This window comes from Malaclemys terrapin, chromosome 1 (genome assembly GCF_027887155.1).
Source record: "Malaclemys terrapin pileata isolate rMalTer1 chromosome 1, rMalTer1.hap1, whole genome shotgun sequence".
NCBI lineage: Eukaryota > Metazoa > Chordata > Testudines > Emydidae > Malaclemys > Malaclemys terrapin.
In genome coordinates, this window is record NC_071505.1 from 102352681 (window position 1) to 102374382 (window position 21702).

Consider the following 21702-nt stretch of genomic DNA (forward strand, 5'->3'; position numbering starts at 1 on the left):
AGACTGCAAAGTGTTACAAAGGGATCTCACAAAACTGGGTGACTGGGCAACAAAATGGCTGATGAAATTCAGTGTTGATAAATGCAAAGTAATGCACATTGGAAAACATAATCCCACCTATACAGACAAAGTGATGGGGTCTAAATTAGCTGTTCCCACTCAGGAAAGAGATCTTGGAGTCACCAGCAATAGTTCTCTGGTGCAACGACAGTCAAAAAAGCTAACAGAATGTAAGGAACCATTAGGAAAAGGATAGATCAGGGATCAGCAATCTTTGGCACACAGCCCATCAGGGAAATCCGCTGGCGGGCCGGAACGGTTTGTTTACCTGCAGTGTCCGCAGCTCCCACTGGCCATGATTCGCCGTTCCAGGCCAATGGGGGCTGCGGGAAGCGGTGGCCAGCACATCCCTTGGCCCATGCCACTTCCCGCAGCCCCCATTGGCCTGGAACAGCAAACTGCAGCATGCCAAAGGTTGCCGATTCCTGGGATAGATAATAAGACAGAAAAAATCATAATGCCACCCTATAAATTCATCCTTGAATACTGCATGCAGTTCTAGTCGCCCCATCTCAAAAAAGATTTATTAGAATTGGAAAAAGTACAGAGAAGGGCAACAAAAATGATTAAGGGTATGGAACAGCTTCCATACGAGGAGAGATTAAAGAGTGAGACTGTTCATCTTAGAAAAGAGACAAGAGGGATATGATAGATGTCTATAAAATCATAAATGGTGTGTAGAAAGCAAATAAGGAAGTGTTATTTACCCTTTCACATAATACAAGAACCATGAGTCTCCCAATGAATTAATAGGCAGCAGATTTAAAACAAATATAAGGAAGTACTTCTTCACACAACACTTGGTTAACCTATGGAATTTGTTGCCACGGGGATGTGGTGAAGGCCAAAAGTATAACTGGGTTCAAAAAAGAATTAGATAAATTCTTAGCCAGGATGGTCAGGGATGCAACCCTATGCTCTGGGCATACCTAAACCTCTGCCTGCCCAAAGCTGGGATTGGACAACAGGGAATGGATCACTCGATAAATACCCTGTTGTGTTCATTCCCTCCCTAGCATCTGGCCCCAGCTACTGTCGGCAGACAGGATACTGGACTAGATGCACCATTGGTGTTGACTCAGCAAGGGCATTCTTATGTTCTGACAAAGAGGTGCTCAAACAGAGAGAGCTCAGCTCTCATTTTCCTGTTTGTGGGACTCTTCTGTCTATAAAAAAGATTATGTAGTGAGGAAGATTTGTACCTACTATAGTGATTCTCTTTTTTTCCAGGAGTATTTTGTATTGGGATTTGAATAACCAATATACTACTTTTGCAGGAAGAGAATTTGCATGGAATTCTGTAGATAGACTGGCAGTATGCATAGGGTGAGAGGGAAGTTGAGTTAGGAGCACTAACAAAGTGCACGTGGTGGGTTGAACTTTTGAGAAACTCACCTGCCTGAGCAGCACTTATTTTAGTGTGCACTCTCTAGGGAACGCTGACATTTAGTTGAAGGCTTTAGTAACTGGGTCAAATATCTGCTAGCAGTAACAAATCTGGCACTTAGCAAGGTTGGTGGACCAACTAGTCCACTTCATGAAACCATTGCATCAGTGCACAGACAGACTATGAATGTTTGCAAGATTATATGTCCAATATGCATACTATCGCATCAGCTAATCATCTGCTGAAGTACTGAGTTTAGAATCAGTTGCATGTAGTGTATTCTGTCCTGTTATTATTTTGTATTCTGTTTTTTGAATAGCTTTCAGCTGAAATATGCATGCAGTTCAGAGGCTGGTGGGGAAAAACACAAGATTGCCTTTAATTGTTCTGTATATACCTACAATGAGATAATTAAATTGAGTGATATAAGAAATTTATAGGTTATTAGTATTCCTGCAGCTCCTGAATACCCAAATAGATGGAGGCCCCATTGTACTACATGCTTAACAAACGTGTAGATGACACAATCCTTGCCCCAGTTAGTTTACAATCTAAATCTAAGACAGACAAGTAAACAGAGGTGCTGAGGAGGAAGGATGGGATAACAATAATGCTCATGTATTTTTGCATAGACAAGCTGTGTCCACAATTTATAGGAACCAAGGGATTATATCTTTCTTTCGTTTGGTACTGTACGGAGTAAATAAAATATTCATAGTCCTGGCTGACTGTAGGCTTAAATAGTCAGCAAAACTATCAGTGTGGACTTACTTTCAGGGTTACTTTAATAGCTGGACTTGGTAACTTCATACTCTGATACTAACTACACATTTAGTCATATTACTTTTGAAGGAACAGATGACTTTTCTGCCTGAAAAGTAATCCTGCTAGTTGCTAAGGTGAAGGGCTTTCTGTTACAATTAAGATGACCTTTTTAAAAGTAAAAACAGGTTACTTAACAATCCTGTCATGTGTATCAGTGAAGTCACAGGGCACAGCATTGCCACAGCCTAATTTTGCAATTCCCACACTCATGACAAAGGTAATCAGTTATTTATTATAAGTCAAAGTTCTTTCTCAAAAGACATATGTTCTTATGAGATCTCCCTGTATCTGCTGGCCACAGCCTTTTATAAACCTGTCTAACATTTCATTCATCTTTTTTTATGGCTGCAGAGTTTCCCCTTCAGATGCTGACTCCACAGCGAGTGAACAGTCCAGTGGGAGAGAGACAGGGGAAGAAACCGCAAGACCACCAACCTCTGCCAATGAGGGCAAACCACGCAGAGCTCCAAAGAGTGGTTTGTTACATTTTTTTTCTTCAGTATCTTGCTGCAGTGTTTTGGTAGGGCACACCTGAGATACATTTCAGTGCTGCTACTTTCTAAAAAGTAATTTTTGTCTATTGGATCTTCTTGTTTTGGTTCTCCGCTATTTTTTCCCTCTGTTTATTTTCTCTTTTCATATGTTGCAGTTGGAGATCTGCATGTTTCTTTCATTCAGGCATGCATCTGATCGAAGTGATATAACACCAATCACCCTCCCTTCTCTCTTCCAGCAAATATGTTTCTAATCATGTCATTATAACTCTATTGGTAGCAATCTTGCAGGAAATTAGAGGTGTAAGGAAATCACAACAGGACTTGACACCGTGGGGGCATATGTCTTTAACTGTGATTTTGAAAAACTGAGATTTAAAAATAGTTTGGAGAGCTAAGGGTTTAAAAATCAGTGTGGTGCTTGTGCATGGTATAATTTAGAAGCCAAGATGCCTTATTGTTAACACGAATTTTGGTAAAGACTTGTTGGCATCTCAAGGAAAATACTGCACGCTATTCAGCTCACCCCTGTCATGTTTTATTCCCTTTTACCCCATTTTAAAATATTTAAAATGTTTGCATGAAAACAGGATTTTAATTAAGAGCTCACGCTTCTATCCATCTTACTTATTTCTCACTGGAGATGTTAGGACCAGACCCTCAGCTCGTCAATCACAGTAGCTCCAGTGTAGGGGTCCAGATACATTACAATCCTGTTTTGTACAAATGTCCTTAGTAGTAGTAAAACGAGAGAGAAGGGAATACTGGAAATACCACAGGCAGATCCCTCTATAAAGTTGAAAGGTGTTCAAAGTTTTCCATGAGGTGGCTCCTGAGCAATGCAATGCCAGTATACTTGAGCTAATAACATACATTTCCCAGTTTACCATTGTGTCAGAGAAGAGATGATAAGGAGTAAGATGCAAGAGGTCTTTATTAGAATATCAATCACTAGTTCCCTTCCAAAGCACCTGTTTTTCCCTAGTGTATGCTTCTACTTATGCAATGCTCAGAACACCGAATGATCCTGAAAGGGCTGGTTTGGTGAGGCTAGTTTACCTCCTGGATGAACATTCGGTTGTAGCATGTAAGCAAACAAAGCACAAAGTAGGCAAACGCTGCCAGAAAATAAAAAAGTGTGCTTCCCAATAAACTAGTACGCAATACGGGCCCCTTGTGTATACCTTTCACAAGGTGACCTTTTTATTTTGTAAGATGTCATCCTAGTGGCCTAGGGTGTATGTTTTAATGTCTTATGTTTGCTATAAGGACCAGAATTAATGCCTGAATAAATTGATATAATATTAGTGTTTTATGAGGAGTTAATGTTATGAAAGACTGTTGGACTACTACTTGTTCCAGTCTATGTGAATCCAACCCTATTCAATACTATCCCATTGCCTCCTGCTGGGAAACTCCCTATTTGTCCCCTTGTTTCACATCTTCTTCAGAGTTTCCGTGTTAGGCTTTAGGGAGTGTTAGAAGTTGTTACATCGAGAGCTAAATGTAACTGTGTCTTAATTATATGGAAAGATTTGCTGGAGAGCTGTGCAAAATGTGTCCTCTTTTTCCCTTCTGCCATTCTGGGGATGAAGAAGCCGTTTCTCAATAATTGGTCCTCCTGATCAAGGGATAAAGGGGGCTATTTTTAATATTCAAGACCAGACCCCACTGTAATGGTGTATTTTACTGTTGCTAAACTCCAGTGTCAGCCTCCTTTTCCTGCAGCTAAGGCTTGGCAATCATGTATCACAGCACCAGAGCGCCCTTTTTATCATATGTTTTTCTAAATGCCATTTCTGCTGAATTATTCATAACTACGGTGTCATCTTTCTTTGCTTTCTCCTTTATGCTGTCAGGAGCAAACAGAGTGGGTAAGTATCCAGACTAGTGTTTGACAGCCTTTCTTTTATTGCCAGTTTTGTGGTACAAATGTGAATAAAGGTCTTGAGAAAGTTTAACTAATTGTATCTGAAGCTTGAGTCGATTTGTCCTCAGAGTCGAAAAACCAGATTGGTTTTGAGCAATTTACTCTCAGAAAGAATACTCAACAACACAAATTATATTAAAGGGTCATTTGTTTATCCAATAGCAAGTGCATTTTTTCTAATTGAGGCTGTTTTTTTAATGATGTGATTTGTGATGTTTTGGCTGAAGTATTGCATGCTAAAGTGATCTCTGTTATTCTTTGCCTCTTAGTTTCCTTCCTTGAACAGAATGTGAATAGTTAATAATATCTTTTAAATGGCCAGTATTTATGCTGCTGTGAACTCTGTCAGCTGTTTGGTTTAATGTAGTATATATTATTAGATAGCTCCTAGCCCTAAGTGGTATCATTCATAGAATATCAGGGTTGGAAGGGACCTCAGGAAGTCATCTAGTACAACCCCCTGCTCAAAGCAGGACCAATTCCCAACTAAATCATCCCAGCCAGGGCTTTGTCAAGACGGGCCTTAAAAACCTCCAAGGAAGGAGATTCCACCACCTCCCTAGGTAACGCATTCCAGTGCTTCACCACCCTGCTAGTGAAATAGTGTTTCCTAATATCCACCTCCCCCACTGCAACTTGAGACCATTGCTTCTTGTTCTGTCGTCTGCCACCACTGAGAACAGCTGAGCTCCATCCTCTTTGGAACCCCCCTTCAGGTAGTTGAAAGCAGCTATCAAATCCCTCCTCATTCTTCTCTTCTGGAGACTAAACAATCCCAGTTCCCTCAGCCTTTCCTAAGAAGTCATGTGCTCCAGACCCCTAATCATTTTTGTTGCCCTCCACTGGACTCTTTCCAATTTTTCCACATCCTTCTTGTAGTGTGGGGTCCAAAACTGGACACACTACTCCAGATGAGGCCTCACCAATGTCGAATAAAGGGGAACGATCACGTTCCTCGATCTACTGGCAATGCCCTTACTTATACAGTCCAAAATGCCGTTAGCCTTCTTGGCAACAAGAGCACACCGTTGACTCATATCCAGCTTCTCGTCCACTGTGACCCCTAGGTCCTTTTCTGCAGAACTGCTACCTAGCCATTCGGTCTCTAATCTGTAGCAGTGCATAGGATTCTTCTGTCCTAAGTGCAGGACTCTGCACTTGTCCTTGTTGAACCTCATCAGGTTTTTTTTTTTTTTTTTGGCCCAATCCTCTAATTTGTCTAGGTCCCTACCCTCCAGTGTATCTACCATGCCTCCCAGTTTAGTGTCATCTGCAAACTTGCTGAGAGTGCAGTCCACACCGTCCTCCAGATCATTAATAAAGATATTAAACAAAACCGGCCCCAGGACCGACCCTTGGGGCACTCCGCTTGAAACCGGCTGCCAACTAGACATGGAGCCATTGATCACTACTCGTTGAGCCCAACGATCTAGCCAGCTTTCTATCCACCTTACAGTCCATTCATCCAGCCCATACTTCTTTAACTTGGCGGCAAGAATACTGTGGGAGACCGTATCAAAAGCTTTGCTAAAGTCAAGGAATAACGTATCCACTGCTTTCCCCTCATCCACAGAGCCAGTTATCTCATCATAGAAGGCAATTAGGTTAGTCAGGCATGACTTCCCCTTGGTGAATCCATGCTGACTATTCCTGATCACTTTCCTCTCCTCTAAGTGTTTCATAATTGATTCCTTGAGGACCTGCTCCATGATTTTTCCAGGGACTGAGGTGAGGCTGACTGGCCTGTAGTTCCCCGGGTCCTCCTTCTTCCCTTTTTTAAAGATGGGCACTACATTAGCCTTTTTCCAGTCATCCGGGACCTTCCCCGATCGCCATGAGTTTTCAAAGATGATGGCCAATGGCTTCGCAATCACATCCGCCAACTACTTTAGCACCCTCGGATGCAGTGCATCCGGCCCCATGGATTTGTGCTCATCCAGTTTTTCTAAATAGTCCCGAACCACTTCTTTCTCCACGGAGGGCTGGTCACCTCCTCCCCATACTGTGCTACCCAGTCTGGGAGCTGACCTTGTTTGTGAAGACAGAGGCAAAAAAAGCATTGAGTACATTAGCTTTTTCCACATCCTCTGTCACTAGATTGCCTCCCTCATTCAGTAAGGGGCCCACACTTTCCTTGACTTTCTTCTTGTTGCTAACATACCTGAAGAAATCCTTCTTGTTACTCTTAACATCTCTTGCTAGCTGCAACTCCAAGTGCGATTTGGCCTTCCTGGTTTCACTCTTGCATGCCTAAGCGATATTTTTATACTCCTCCCTGGTCATTTGTCCAATCTTCCACTTCTTGTAAGCTTCTTTTTTGCGTTTAAGGTCAGCAAGGATTTCACTGTTAAGCCAAGCTGGTCGCCTGCCATATTTACTATTCTTTCTACACATCGGGATGGTTTGTTCCTGCAACCGTAATAAGGATTCTTTAAAATACAGCCAGCTCTCCTGGACCCCTTTGCCCTTCATGTTATTCTCCCAGGGGATCCTGCCCATCAGTTCCCTGAGGGAGTCAAAGTCTGCTTTTCTGAAGTCCAGGGTCCGTATTCTGCTGCTCTCCTTCCTTCCTTGTGTTGGGATCCTGAACTCGACCATCTCATGGTCACTGCCTCCCAGGTTCCCATCCACTTTTGCTTCCCCTACTAATTCTTCCCTATTTGTGAGCAGCAGGTCAAGAAAAGCTCTGCCCCTAGTTGGTTCCTCCAGCACTTGCACCAGGAAATTGTCCCCTACACTTTCCAAAAGTTTCCTGGATTGTCTGTGCACCGCTGTATTGCTCTCCCAGCAGATATCAGGGTGATTAAATTCTCCCATGAGAATCAGGGTCTGCGATCTAGCAACTTCTGTTAGTTGCCAGAAGAAAGCGTCGTCCACCTCATACCCCTGGTCTGGTGGTCTATAGCAGACTCTGACCACTACATCACCCTTGTTGCTCACACTTCTCAACTTTATCCAGAGACTCTCAGGTTTTTCTGCAGTTTCATACTGGAGCTCTGAGCAGTCATACTCCTCTCTTACATACAACGCAATTCCCCCACCTTTGCTGTCCTGCCTGCCCTTCCTGAACAGTTTATATCCATCCATGACAGTACTCCAGTCATGTGAGTTATCCCACCAAGTCTCTGTTATTCCAATCGCATCATAGTTCCCTGACTGTGCCAGGACTTCCAGTTCTCCCTGCTTGTTTCCCAGGCTTCTTGCATTTGTGTATAGGCACTTAAGATAACTCATCAATCGTCCCGCTTTCTCAGTATGAGACAGGAGTCCTCCCCTCTTGCACTCTCCTGCTCGTGCTTCCTCCCATGATCCCATTTTCCCACTTACCTCAGGGCTTTGGTCTCCTTCCCCCGGTGAACCTAGTTTAAAGCTCTCCTCACTAGGTTAGCCAGCCTGCTTGCGAAGATGCTCTTCCCTCTCTTCGTTAAGTGGAGCCTGTCTTTGCCTAGCACTCCTCCTTCTTGGAACACCATCCCATAGTCGAAGAATCCAAAGCCTTTTCTCCGACACCACTTGCGTAGCCATTCATTGACTTCCATGATTCGACGGTCTCTACCCCGGCCTTTTCCTTGCACAGGGAGGATGGACGAGAACACCACTTGCGCCTTAAACTCCTTTATTCTTCTTCCCAGAGCCACGTAGTCTGCAGTGATCCGCTCAAGGTCATTCTTGGCAATATCATTGGTTCCCACATGGAGAAGCAGGAAGGGGTAGCGATCCGAGGGCTTGATGAGTCTCGGCAGTCTCTCCGTCACATCGCGTATCCTAGCTCCTGGCAAGCAGCAGACCTCTCGGTTTTCCCAGTCGGGGCGGCAGATAGGTGACTCAGTCCCCCTGAGGAGGGAGTCCCCGACCACCACCACCCTCCTCCTCCTCTTGGGAGTGGTCGTTGTGGAACTCTCATCCCTAGGACAGTGCATCTTTTGTGACTCATAAACTTAAGTCTTTACTTCCGAGGGACTGGATGGCTCGAGGGGTTGATAATTGAATAATGAGCCTTCACTTGTTCACAGTTATTACTCTGTCCAGGGCTGTTGGGACTAAAAATTATCAGTTGGCTATTCAGTGTCATATGTGAAAATAGGTTGGTGGCTTCATTACTGTACCTACTACTGCCTATTGACTACAGTGGACTTTGGACGATGCCTATTGAAGGGAAATAGCTGCACTTGGACTTGCTTTGTGTTAAATTAGAGGGACAGAATTAGAGAGGTTAGATCACATTTGTACAAGAAACTTAGGTTTTGTAAAGACACGGTTTTGCAAAATTCTTAAAACCAATACAGATGTTCCATGTCTTTTGTTTAAGTTCTAGTGGAAATAACTGTTTTAACAAAGTAGCATTCCCCTTTGCACTTGGAACCCAAGCCACTGCATTGTGTTAATTACGTGAGAAGCTGAAAGTGGAAGTAACTAGAATTGACAGTGAACAAGAAAAACTGACTAGTGTGTTTAAACTGTTCAAGAGGAAAGGAAACTAATACCGTAGTAAAAAGTAAATTAGGTGATTAAAATTATTTATTTTTAATGATCTAAGTCAGTGGTTCCCAAACTTGTTTCGCCGCTTGTGCAGGGAAAACCCCTGGCAGTCCGGGCCGGTTTGTTTACCTGGGCAGGACGAGGGACATACTGGCCGCCGCTTCCAGCAGCTCCCATTGGCCTGGAGCAGTGAACCGCGGCCACTGGGAGCCGCGATCGGCCGAACCTGCGGACGTGGCAGGTAAACAAACCAGCCCCGCCTGCCAGGGGCTTTCCCTGCACAAGCAGCGGAACAAGTTTGGGAACCACTGATCTAAGTTGTTGTCAATAGCATAGATAAACTCAATGAGATATCCATAGGAGATTTGCTATCCATTTTAATATTTAATATTATTTAAATAAAATATTTAACTCTCTTAATTATAGGTTAGCAAATTACGGATGTGATTGATTAATTGAAATAATATTACAATCATTTCAGAGACTTTTTTCCCCTTTTAGTATTTACAGAAGGAATTAGTTTTTGTCTTTTATTTTTCTGTTTAAAAGGACACAATCGTCCTAAAATATGCTACTTTCTGCATTTGTATTAAAAATAATATTTATGATTATTGGTGCTGAAAAAAATTAGGCAAAATAAAATTCTCTTGTTTTTTCCATGTGTTCCTTTAATGCATTGACACCACTTTTTTGTATAGTCTGTTTCTCTAGTTCTTTTGTAGCATCAGTCATTTAGGCCTCAGTCCTGCAAATTGTTCCACATGGGCAGCCCCCAGAACCTATGCGGAGTTTTCCTGACTCACTTCTTAGGGCTTCCACAAGCATAGAAGTGCCTTCACATGAAGTTTGTTGTAGGAATAGTGAGTTTTAGTGAGTTTCTTCCTTTGTTTGTGAGTCTTTCATGCAGCAACAGTGGGGAGAGGAACATATCTTTTTCAAAAAGAAAAATGTTGTTATAGAACCACAAAAACTGGCAGAAAGACATATAGGGGCAGGTGTAGTACTTGAAACTACTTTTAATTAATTTTGTTAAATTGACCATATTTCAGATTGACATTGTCTCTGAAGCTTTCATTTATAGGATAGGCACTGTGAACAGAAAGTTATGGATAAGATTATAAAGGTTCTGACTAAGTAGTATAGTTGCGTATTTTGGAACTCATTAACCAACTAGTACAAAAATGTAATAAGATATTTGATGAGCTCATTATCAAGCAAATGTCCATTGGTTCCCTAGAATGACTCTCTTAGGTATATTTGGATTGTAGGTGTAGAAATTAATTTTCCCAACAAATCACAGCAAAGCACTGTTTGCACAGCTAAACACCTAATGCTAGACTGTTTACCATCTGTTGGCAAGAAAAAACAAACCATTAAAAAGCTTAAATTTGTAAAAATTAGCTGTAAAACTACATTTTGGACAGATTTTTAAATCTTTGTTTGGTTGAGAAATTGCCCTCGCTATCACTTATCTGTTAAAGTACGGCATTTTGCAGTTCGAAGTCTTTTATTGGTTTTTAAAAGTCCATTTGTGGAATCTGAGCCTTCTTAAGTAATGTTATCAATAGCAATTTGTAGTATGCACTAGAGCATTCTAAATAGCTTTTGATGGGATAAAACTGGTTTGAACTTTTTATCTTTGTAAAATATCAAATACTTGGTTTAAAAAAATAAAGAAGGATCATTCACCCTCAGGAAGAAAAATGAAAAAGTTTTGTAATCTGCAAACTACTGAGTAAACTGCCTGCAATAAATCTGCAGCGGATGGAAGACCTCCAGTGCAAATTAAGCGCAGCAGCAAAGATGGCATAATGTTGTAGTCCACCATTTCATGTTCTCTTGTATGGCCAGACATTTGACTGAGTTGATCCTAGCTATGACACTGTCTTTTATTTTATTTGTTCTGGTAATTCAGGACCTCCGCATCCCGGTAATGGAAACGAGCAGCACAACTCAGCCTCTATCTTTGAGCATGTGGACAGGATGTCTCGTTCCTCAGATGCAAGTCGACGGGTCCCCAGCAAGATCCAGTTGATTGCAATGCAGCCAATTGCAGCCCTTCCAGCTCAGAACCCAGCACTGTCTGACCGAGTAGCAGAGTCCAACAAAATTAACAAAGAGGTATTTTTCAGATAGTGTTTGTGTGCATGACTATAACAGGGTTCAAAAAAGAACTAGATATGTTCATGGAGGATAGGTCCATCAATAGCTATCATCCAGGATGGGCAGGGATGGTGTCCCTAGCCTCTGTTTGCCACAAGCTGGGAATGTGTGATGGAATGGATCACTTGATGGTTACCTGTTCCGTTCATTCCCTCTGGGGCACCTGGCATTGGCCATTGTCGGAAGACAGAATACTGGGCTAGATGGACCTTTGGTCTGACCCAGTACGGCCGTTCTTATGTTCATGCAATGGTGTATATACAGTGGAATACACTTTGCTAAGCGAGAAAGAGAGCAAAAAGGTTCGCATTTCCCATATATGTTGAGAGTCACCCTTCAGTTCCTGTGAATGGTTTTTTCTTTTATAAGTGTGTAATCTTGAGTTGCCTGTTGTTTTGGGTCGTAGAGAAAAGCCTGACCTTTTGTTTAAGCTCTGATTTAGGTGAGTCTTGCAACTAGAATGGTGACACACTGTTTACCATGCATCCTTGAGTTACTATGCAAGTACTAATAAACACTCTGTGGTGCGTGGTGGCTCTGTAAATTTGTGTGACACCTAAATGGTTGGGTTATTTGGGTCTTGTTCTGCATGCTTCTCCCAGCTGCTGCTCAGTAACTCATTTTGTACTTGATTGAAGATAGTCTCCTCCCCCTGCTTCTAGGTTAAAAGCTCAATTCATCCTTTGTGTTCAGTACCTTACATAATATGTTGAAAAGTAAATTAATACATCTAATACCTGTAGACAAGGAAGTCCATGAAATGTAAATTTAACTACTAGGAAAAATCCTGCTATGTACATTTGTCTAATGACCTTTTTATAGTTTTGTAAAAGATTATTGTGAGTTTTATTTTTCGTGCTTTTTGTGCATCTCAACACAGTTCCACAAACACAGACCACAAGCACAGTGGTCATTAAGGGCCTGATCCAATACCTACTGTAATCAATGGAAAGAGTCCCATTGACTTCAGTAGGTGTTGGACCAGCTCTAAAGGCACCGGTCGATGTTTAAACTGGTGACCTGAAGAACCTATTGCCATGCCCTAGACCATTCCACTCCTCCTTTCCTCTTCCAAATCCACTCCTCAATCAGCTCCTTAAGTTCTTGCCCCTTGTATTGAGGTGTTTTTTTTTAAGGGAATCAGAGACAGACTCTGGCTATAGTTATCAAATCTCTCTTATGATGGGCGCAGGCAGACATATGCCACATACACCCTTTGTTGCAATCTAATTTCAATGGAGCAACGTTCTCACAGCAACTGGCAGGACTTTTTGTTATTCATCATGCCTTTTATTAACACTCTGCCACTTCTCTCTAATTTCACTTGTTGTGTTAGTGATTATACCATGTCTGATAGCACATCTGTGTGGGGAGATTATCGGTCTATTACCTGCAAAAGGACGAGATAACTGAGGGAGGACATGTGTGCCAGTTTCAAATTGCTTACTTTAGCTCTGGCTATCCTTTTTATTGCACAGCAGTAATAGGCTCTATTTGCAAAAGTGTATCTCATGGTTTTCTCTTTTTCTTCCTTTAAGATACAAACAGCTTTGAGGCATAAGTCTGAGATTGAGCATCACCGCAATAAGATCCGTCTTCGAGCCAAGCGCAAAGGCCACTATGAATTTCCAGTTGTGGATGACGTGATTGTTGTTGATGCCAAAGAGCAGCATAGAATATACCGCAAAGCACAGATGCAGATTGACAAGATCTTGGACCCTGGGGGCAACGTGCCTACTGTTTTTATAGAACCCAGGAAGAGGTACAGACTGAGAGCCAGAGGAAGATTCATTCTCTTTTAGAATCAGTGTCCAGACTTGCAAACTACGTCAGGCCTGTATTTCTGCACTTGGAGAGCTTAGAATCATTTTGTTCCCAAAGGAATGTTTGGATTGGAGAGGTGAAAGGGTTGGGGTTATTTGGGGTGTTTTGGTCTAGTCAATACATGCCAGAGGTTTTTTGGGTGGTTGTTGGGTTTTTTTAACAGCGTTCAGAAGGCCATGCATTTGTTTTTGTTTTTTACAGTTTCTCATGGACAGTTTCTCAATAGCGGAACCAAACATACCAAAGCCATTTTAAAGGAGATGTTTATTGTTTGTGCTGCTACTTTTGCACACTCTTTCGTTTAGTAGCTGCATAGGATCACATGGAAACTGTCTAATTCCTCTAGTGTAATTGTTAAATGCAATGTAATTTTGGGAGCAGGCTGAAGCAGAACTACTTAATCACACACTAACCCCACACCACCACCACAATTTTTACTAAGTATTACAGGTAACAAACCCCGGGTTAAACAAAATTTGAATTTACGTAAGAGCACTAACAGAGACTAAGGAATAAGAAAAAAAAGTAAACGGCAAAGAATACTTCTTTCATATCAAAACAAAGAAAAACATGTAGTCAAGAGACCATGAAAACTAATTATAAAATATAGAAAAGTTCAAATTTATCTTTAAAACTCTGCAAATACCAGACAATAAAATCCCTTCTTCCATATTCCTTCATGGTAACCAGATGCACACAGCACTTACCCATCTCACAGACCTTCCCTCCTGGTCTTATATTTCAAGACAGTGTCTGCTCTGTGTCTTCTGTGGGGTATATGGACACAGAGGCTCTTTCTCTTGAGTTCCAGGTTCCCTAAAAACAGTCCTGCCTGGACCACTTTCACACTGAGAACAAACAAACCTTTTCCTCCACTGTGTCTTTCCTTCAACTGACCTACATACATCAGTTTAAAGCTCAGCGTAATCTCCAACCTGCAATCTGATGGTTATTTTGTCAGCTCCATGATGCCATCATTTAGAATGCTGCAGGTCTGGAATGAGGAATATCGGGGGTTAGGGAAAGTGAGCTGGGATGGGAGGAACTGGGACTGGCTTGGCAAGAAGAATGGGAATGGACTGGGTGAGACTGGGACAGGGCGACTGAGTATTTGTGAGGCAAGGAGACTGGGACTGGGATAAGAAGCCTGAGTGGAGCCTACCTGGAGCCTGCTAGTTGAAGAAAACAGGACAGGAACAAGGAGCCAGGGTGGGAAGATACAAGAGTGGGATGGTGACAGGACAAAAGATGTCAAGATTGGGAGGAAATGGCAGTCGAGTCTGTGTCCAATAGAGCACAGAGTTCCTATGTGATGATGGACGAGTCGGTTAAACCAAACTTTTCACGGGTGGTCGGTTCCTCATTTTCTGGGCAACCACCTTAAGACCCTGGGGTCTGATTTGCAGAATTGCAGAGCAATTGCAGCTTCAACTGAAGTCAATGGTGAGACTGCCCTGAACATACAGACTGCTATATAATGCTAGGAACTCTGAAAAATCAGATCCTCGGTGTCTCAAATTGGGCACCCAAAATTCCATTCCATCATACAGGCACTAATAGGATTGGCTGCTTATCAAATTCTGTCATTCAATTGCATTAGGGAGTATTGATTTACATTTTATGTAGTTTTATTTCTGAAACATCCTAAAAATATGAAATGTAAATCAATACTCTCTAATGTGATTGAAGGAGACTGGAAGAATATATGAACTAATTAAATATTCTAGGTGCCAGCCACAGTAGAAAAATTGTCTTCCAAAGCAAAATTGCACACTCTCATTCACTCATGCACAGTCTGTATGTAGTGATAGCATCCTCGTCACCAAGGTCATTCTCAGAAGTATGTTGATGCTTTGCCAAAGGATGACCAAATGAACATTTCTCTCTTTTTGTTTTAAATCCCTCCTTTATGACATAATTAAGTTTCTTTGTGACCATCTACCACATAAAGTGTCTGGCAGTTTTCATATGACTGAGATATTGCACTATACTTCACAGGAGATGACCCCTGCCTGAGGACTTACAGAAATGTTCATGGCAGCAGGGGGTCATACCTGAAAGGGTGCACAGAAGAACTGAGGACAATCCATAACCAGCTATAAAAACCATTTGTATTTCCATAGAGGCAAACTGCTTAGAACCTGTCTCTGATTCTAATGTACAAGTTAATCTTTGAATAATGGTTCTTTTTAAAATAATAATAAAGGTAGTTCTATAGCGCTGCCTCGAATAGAAAGTGAGGAGAGAAGTATTTTGAAGATTATAGAGAAGTGATGGCATAGCTGAGAATTTTGCTATTAAACTAGGCCATAGGTGAGATTGATGTTAGTGGTTTAAACTAGAATTTCTTTCACTTCATTAGCCTTTTGTCAAGAGTATCAGACCGTTTTGACTCAATTGGTTGCATACTTGCCTGTGGGTCAGAAAATTCTAGGTTGAAATCCTGCATCAGGACCCAATCCTGATACTGCAGCCCAGTATTAAGGGCCTGATCCTTCGCCCATTAAAATGATTGGCAAAATTCCCAATGACTTTATGAAAGCAGGATTGGGTCCTTGCATAGATGGGAACTATTGCGAAGCACATAACGGATGCTGGATTTGCTTGTACAATCACTGCATCTTACTCACTACTTTGTGAGGCACTTTGGGACTTGGTTTTGTATAGTATGGTATTTCTTGCTCAGTGTTTCCATTATGCTTTCCCATGAGCCATCAAAGTGTGGAATCAGGAAAACAGGACTTGTGGCTGGGAGAGAACTCTCACTTAGTGGGGTCCTGAAACACAACATATCAAAGCAGAACTATTTTAAGGAGTGTTGGAATACCTTCTAGCACATAGAGCTTGAGATAACAAACAGTAGAATCTCCAACTTTTTAAAAGTTCTAGTAAGACAAAAGTCGCTGAACTTTCTCTTGGTTTTTATTTCTCTTCTTCTTTTTTTTTTTTTTTTTTTTTTTTAGTTCACGTGCAAAACGTTCTCCCAAGCAGCGTCGGAGACATCAGATAAATGGCAGCCCCATTGATGCTGAGAAGGACAGGCTAATCACCACTGACAGTGATGGGACATACAAAAGACCACCAGGAGTCAATAATTCTGCATATATTGTATGTTTGGCTTTTAGATGACAGGAATACACTGATAGTTCTTACGATAACTGTGGCTTAGGTGAATCTCCTATTTTCCTGGTATGCTCTGAGTGGCTACTTTATATGCTAATTCCATTTGGATGAAACTGAGTGAGTCAAGAACCTCCTATGCAGAATGCTTGGGTAAAATAGTGAAAGCCTGTAATTTTCCACTCATGCTGGCGTTGCTTGGCCTTCAGAACAGAAGCACTGAAAAGCATTTTTATCAGTCCCAATAAACTATATAATGAGAATTGGAAATGGGGCCATTAGGGACAGTAATCATAGGAAATGCTATGAAATGGAAAAAGGATTCTCCAATGAGCAACTTTAGAAACAAAAATATAAATTCTGGAAAAGACCCATCACATAACAACGTGTGTATGCTACAGGATCCTTTGAGCATGGTCAGTTCAATACATTCTAGTCCACGTTGCCGGCGATTAAATAATCTCAAATGTTATAGGAAATTTTATGGTAGTTTGTCAGGTAGTGAAAAACTGAAGTCCCTCAAGTCCCTTTTCTTTAAACTTAGATATCAGTGCAGAAATAACTGAAATCATTCTCAGACAGTATCTAGCAAATTAGCTTCATTTCCATGTTAAAAATAGTAACTAAGAACTTTTAAGTTTAATAATATCATGTAATAAACTGCACTTACTGTGCTTCCTGGACCAGTGCACCCACACTCTGGCCACTAATCAGTCTTCACTCAGACTGCTGCTAACATTCAAAACCTCTGGACAGTTTCAAACAGTTTCCATTTTAAAAAATGTAGTGAAGGACCATAATGTTTCTTTCTGTGGTCTTCATCGGTGTTCAAAACATGCGCAATGATCATTTTAATGTCACCTGTATCGGAATGAATTCTAGTCCGCAGCTATTTAATTGAGACTTGTGGAGAGTTGGCCCTCAGCATTCTAAACTCCCAGGGAAGTAGAGGGGTGTGGCGTGATAGATGACACTGCAGCCGGCATGCAGTGGCAAGAAGGAGCTGGCACAATAAGTCTGCTACTGCAAAGCTGCGAAACTTCCTGTTACTGGGGAGCAATATGCTCCTGAGATAAGACCCTATGTAGTAATTGTGCTGGCTACATCAGGCTGCTGTTAGGTAATTGCTGCCCCCGGGCACTGTTGTGAATCCCTTTAAGACGCACTTCAGTTCAGCTTCCACACAGCTAACTGCTTAGCTGTTGAATAGCTCCTGTCCTGTGTTGCTCACGATAGCCGTAATTGTTTCATATGTCGACTAATGAGGTCAGTTGTTACACAAAGACTTAACTCACTCCGTAGAGCTGCAAAGATTCAGGAAGACTTCATTTAGAGCAGGGGTGGGCATACTACGGCCTGGGGGCCGCATTAATCCAGCCCTTCAGCTCCTGACTGGGCGCAGGGTCCGGGGCTTGCCCTTCTCCGCACACGCTGGGGCTCCTTGTGTCTCCCGGAAGCAGCAGCATGTCCCTCTCCGGCTCCTATGCGTGGGGCAGCCAGAGAGCTCCACACGCTGCCCCAACACAGCCCCTGCAGCTCCCATTGGCCAGGACCCATGAGCATTCATGGCCCGCCATACAAGTTCCATACCCAGATGTGGCCCTCGGGCCAAAAAGTTTGCCCACCCCTGCTTTAGAGAGAGAGAGAGAGAGAGAGCTCAGACTGTCATCGTCTAGCTAAGTTGGCATTCACTATGTGATTTCAGATGCACATATATTTACAAGCCACATCATTCTAGTACAGCTAGGTGTCTATCGGGTGGTACGTTGCTCCCCACCTAGTATCATAGTGAGGGAGCTTAAATTGGCTGAAACATTTGAACGAAAATGACTCTCTGGTAGAAGAATTGGGCAGGTTTTGTCTGGCACTCTCACAGATGCATTATATCTCAACTTGGTTTTGGTGGTCATAGGATTTAAGGCTAGAAGGCACCACCAGATCATCTAGTCTGACCTCCTGTATGTCACAGGCCACCAACATCACCCTGCACACTAAACCCAACAGCCGAATTGAGACCAAAGTGTTACAGCCCCCAGGAGATTAGATTGTTATGCTGCAAGGAGAGAATAGGAGAGACTGAGGTGCACCAGTGCCTGAGGCCCCCGCAATGGCAGGGAAATGATTAAGTGAGATGTACCCAGATAATCCTGGCAAGTGACCCACCCCTACATGCTGCAAAGGAAGGCAAAAAAAACCCAAGGCCACTGCCAATCTGACTTGGGGGAAAATTCCTTCCTGACCACATATATGGCGATCAGTTAGACCATAAACAGGTGAGCAAGAACTAGCCAGCAAGCGCCTGAGAGACAGAACGCTCGATGCCACCTCAGAGCACTGGCCCACGTCATCCAGGGTATCATTTACAGCTATGGCCACCCCTGATGATGCTTCAAAAGAAGGAGACCACCTCCCCCACCCCCCACCAAATTCTTGGAGGTGGAGGGAGGAAATCCCTTCCTGATTCCTGCAGGTGGCCGGCTGAAGCTCTGAAGCATGAGCTTTTAGGAACATAAGACATAAACCGGAAATGAGTCCTGCCGCTTACCATCACCAGCAACGCTATCATAGAGTCGCATCGATCAATTTGTGCTGCTCTCTCGTGGGGTTTGCCTGCACAACTCCTATTGGGAGACAGTTCTAGAACCTCTCTCCTCTGATGGTTAGAAGCTGCCTTCTGATTTCCAGCCTGAATTTGTTCGGAGTCAGTTCAACCCATTTGTTGTTCTGTCAACACTGTCCTGTAGCTTAAATAGCTCCTCACCCTCCCTGATATTTACCCCTCCCCCAGTGTATTTATAGAAAGCAATCATATCCCCTATCAGCCTTCTTTTTGCTAGGATAAACAAGCCAAGCTCTTCCGGTCTGCTTTCATAAGATAGGCTGTCCATTCTCTCATGATCATACTAGTAACCCTTTTCTGCATCTGCTCCAGTTTGAGTTCATCTTTCTTGAACCTGGGTGACCAAAATTGTACACAGTATTCCAGATGAGGTCTCACCAGTGCCTCGTACAGTGGCATTAATACTTCTCTATCTCTACTGGAAATGCCTCGCCTTTTTCACAGCTGCATCCCACTGGTGACTAATAGTCCTCCTGTGATCAATCCACACACCCAGGTCTCTCTCCTCTGTTGCTTCCAGCTTGTTCTAGTCCTTGTTCAGAAGTTAAATGTCACTGTGACTTGAAACTATGTATGTAAAAGTCTGTCTGACTCCTGCTTCCATTCTCTGTCTTCTCTGTAGTCCGATCCTGACCTGCCTGCAGAATCACAGACACCTTCTCTTGACCTCGGGAAGTACCCAGGCTTGCCTCCCCACCCAGCCTCTCAGTACATCCCTCCACAGCCATCCATTGAAGAGGCCCGGCAGACCATGCACTCTCTCTTGGATGATGCCTTTGCCCTGGTGGCTCCCAGTAGCCAAGCAGCCAGTTCCACTGCCATCACGTCACCTGGGGTCTCTGCGGGACAGCCGGTAAACAACACTCCTGCTCGAGCAGGGAGGGGAACCACATGCCCCCAGTGGGGATCACCATATGGTCCAGCCCAGGCAGTAAACAACCCATTTAGTGTGAGTGATACATCTTGAAAGGCTTTTCTGGGCAGGGTGTTAGGACCAGTTGAGCCGTGGTCACTATTGTTATACCTTTTAGAACAGGGTTCATCATGTATATTGAGCAATTACTGGAATCGGGTGTCCGTGATGTGAAGTTACAAAATAGGGAACTCACTATTTATACCACCCTGTGAACCTTTTTTTCTCCTTCGGAGGCAGATAGTTCTCTTTTAAGAGAATGCTTTCCTGGTCCACTCAGTTGTGATCTTTCACAGATCAGTCTTGGTATTTAAATTAATAATATTTCTTTTCTGAAGTCTGTTTTAGCTTAGCACCTATTTAGAGCCCATAAAGATACAGTTCTAAGTATTTAGCCAGAGTTTTCCACCAGGACATTTGAGACCAGGACATCCTGATTCAACCTCCCCTGCTCTAACCATTAGACTATGCTCCTGTATGAAATTGTAAATAGAGTTGGAAGTCTGTTGTACAAAATACATCATTTTAGGCAGGGATAAATTAAAATCTAGCACTACCTGTGTGCCATTGGCTCCCCCCACTCACACAAGGTAAAATAAAAGTGCAGTTTTTCATAAAATTTATATTAAATACACATTGAAGGGGGCCTTGAGCTGCAAGTCAGAGAACATATTTTCAAAAAGTGGGTAAGCCACATAAGGAGCTTGGGCAAACATAGAAGAGCTAGTTATCCTGTTGGAGCTGCACTTCCCAGGTCTTCTTGTACCACTTAACAAAAAATGTTTGTAAATCTTTGTCCGTAAACTTGCAGTCAGCTCACACATAGGCCTGGCAATTGGGTCTCATTCAAGCTGTAAAAGACTGGCTGAAATTTCCAGTTTATTGATTATATTTTTATTCATTTATTTCCAACAGAGATACGTGGAATTTGGAATGACTCCTCCAACAGCACCGGGTCTGCTGCAGAGGTACCTTTTTGTTCATGGAATTATAATTATTATTAATATTACATTAGCTCCAAGAGGCCCTACTGAGATTGAGACCTACTCTGTTAGGTACTGTGCAAACTCAGGGTGTCAAACAGATGGCCCACAGGCCAGATACAGTCTGTATAAAGTATTTATGTGGCGAACATGACATACTCAGATTATGTAGATTCCAAGCTTTAATTAAAAGACAATAAATTTCCAGCCTTCATGGCTGCAAAGATAACCTTCCAAATGTGAATGGAGCATACCATTGAGTGCCAGAGTCTGCAGAGAGCCTGAAACAATGATTCAAACATGCGTACCCTGTTAATCTCATTGGAGTAGCATTTCTAAAGCCCAGTGATGAAGAAATGTCATTGTCAACATTCACTGTTCCATTGCTGATCATTTTAATAGATGGAACAGGAAAGAGGATGGGAGGAGTTCCAGGGAGGGAAGTGCAGAGGGAAGAACGGAAGAGACTTAAAAGAAGAGGGAGGGAGGGGAAGAAAGAAAAACACAGGGCAGGAGTAGCATCGGCCCAAAGGGAAGCTGAGTATCTCAATGAACGATGCTGAATATGTTAAAAAGTTGCTGAGTAAATAACTAATAAATAAAAGTCTAGTTACTACATAAAGACTGTCTGTATCTTTCCCTTAATCTCTGTGCAAACCTCTCTCACTGATGTCAATGAGAGATGCACTGTGGATTGAGGAGAACATGAAGTCCTTAATATATAACCCTGCCATGGACCATAATTAAACATGTAATTAAACTCTCTCCTCTGATTTGTAGATTTGACACTTTTGGTATAAACATGTATTAAGAAACAGTCTCTGTCCCAATGAGCTTACATTCTAAACAGACCAGACAGACAAAAGATGTGAGGGTAAATGGAGCACAAAGAGGTGGAGCCCAG

General features: G+C 42.5%; 1 protein-coding gene across 2 annotated transcripts in view; it reads left to right on the forward strand.

Moving 5' to 3' along the window:
• The window catches only part of KIAA1549 (KIAA1549 ortholog), a 226369-nt gene that overhangs the window by 182082 nt on the left and 22585 nt on the right, over positions 1-21702 (forward strand). The window contains exons 12-17 of one of the 2 annotated variants that reach the window (XM_054033541.1): positions 2624-2748; positions 11091-11296; positions 12877-13100; positions 16126-16270; positions 19525-19851; positions 20731-20783. In XM_054033541.1, the coding sequence (XP_053889516.1) occupies positions 2624-2748; positions 11091-11296; positions 12877-13100; positions 16126-16270; positions 19525-19851; positions 20731-20783 (1080 nt within the window). The remainder of the gene's footprint in view (positions 1-2623; positions 2749-11090; positions 11297-12876; positions 13101-16125; positions 16271-19524; positions 19852-20730; positions 20784-21702) is intronic. The other variant, XM_054033531.1, reaches the window with a different exon arrangement.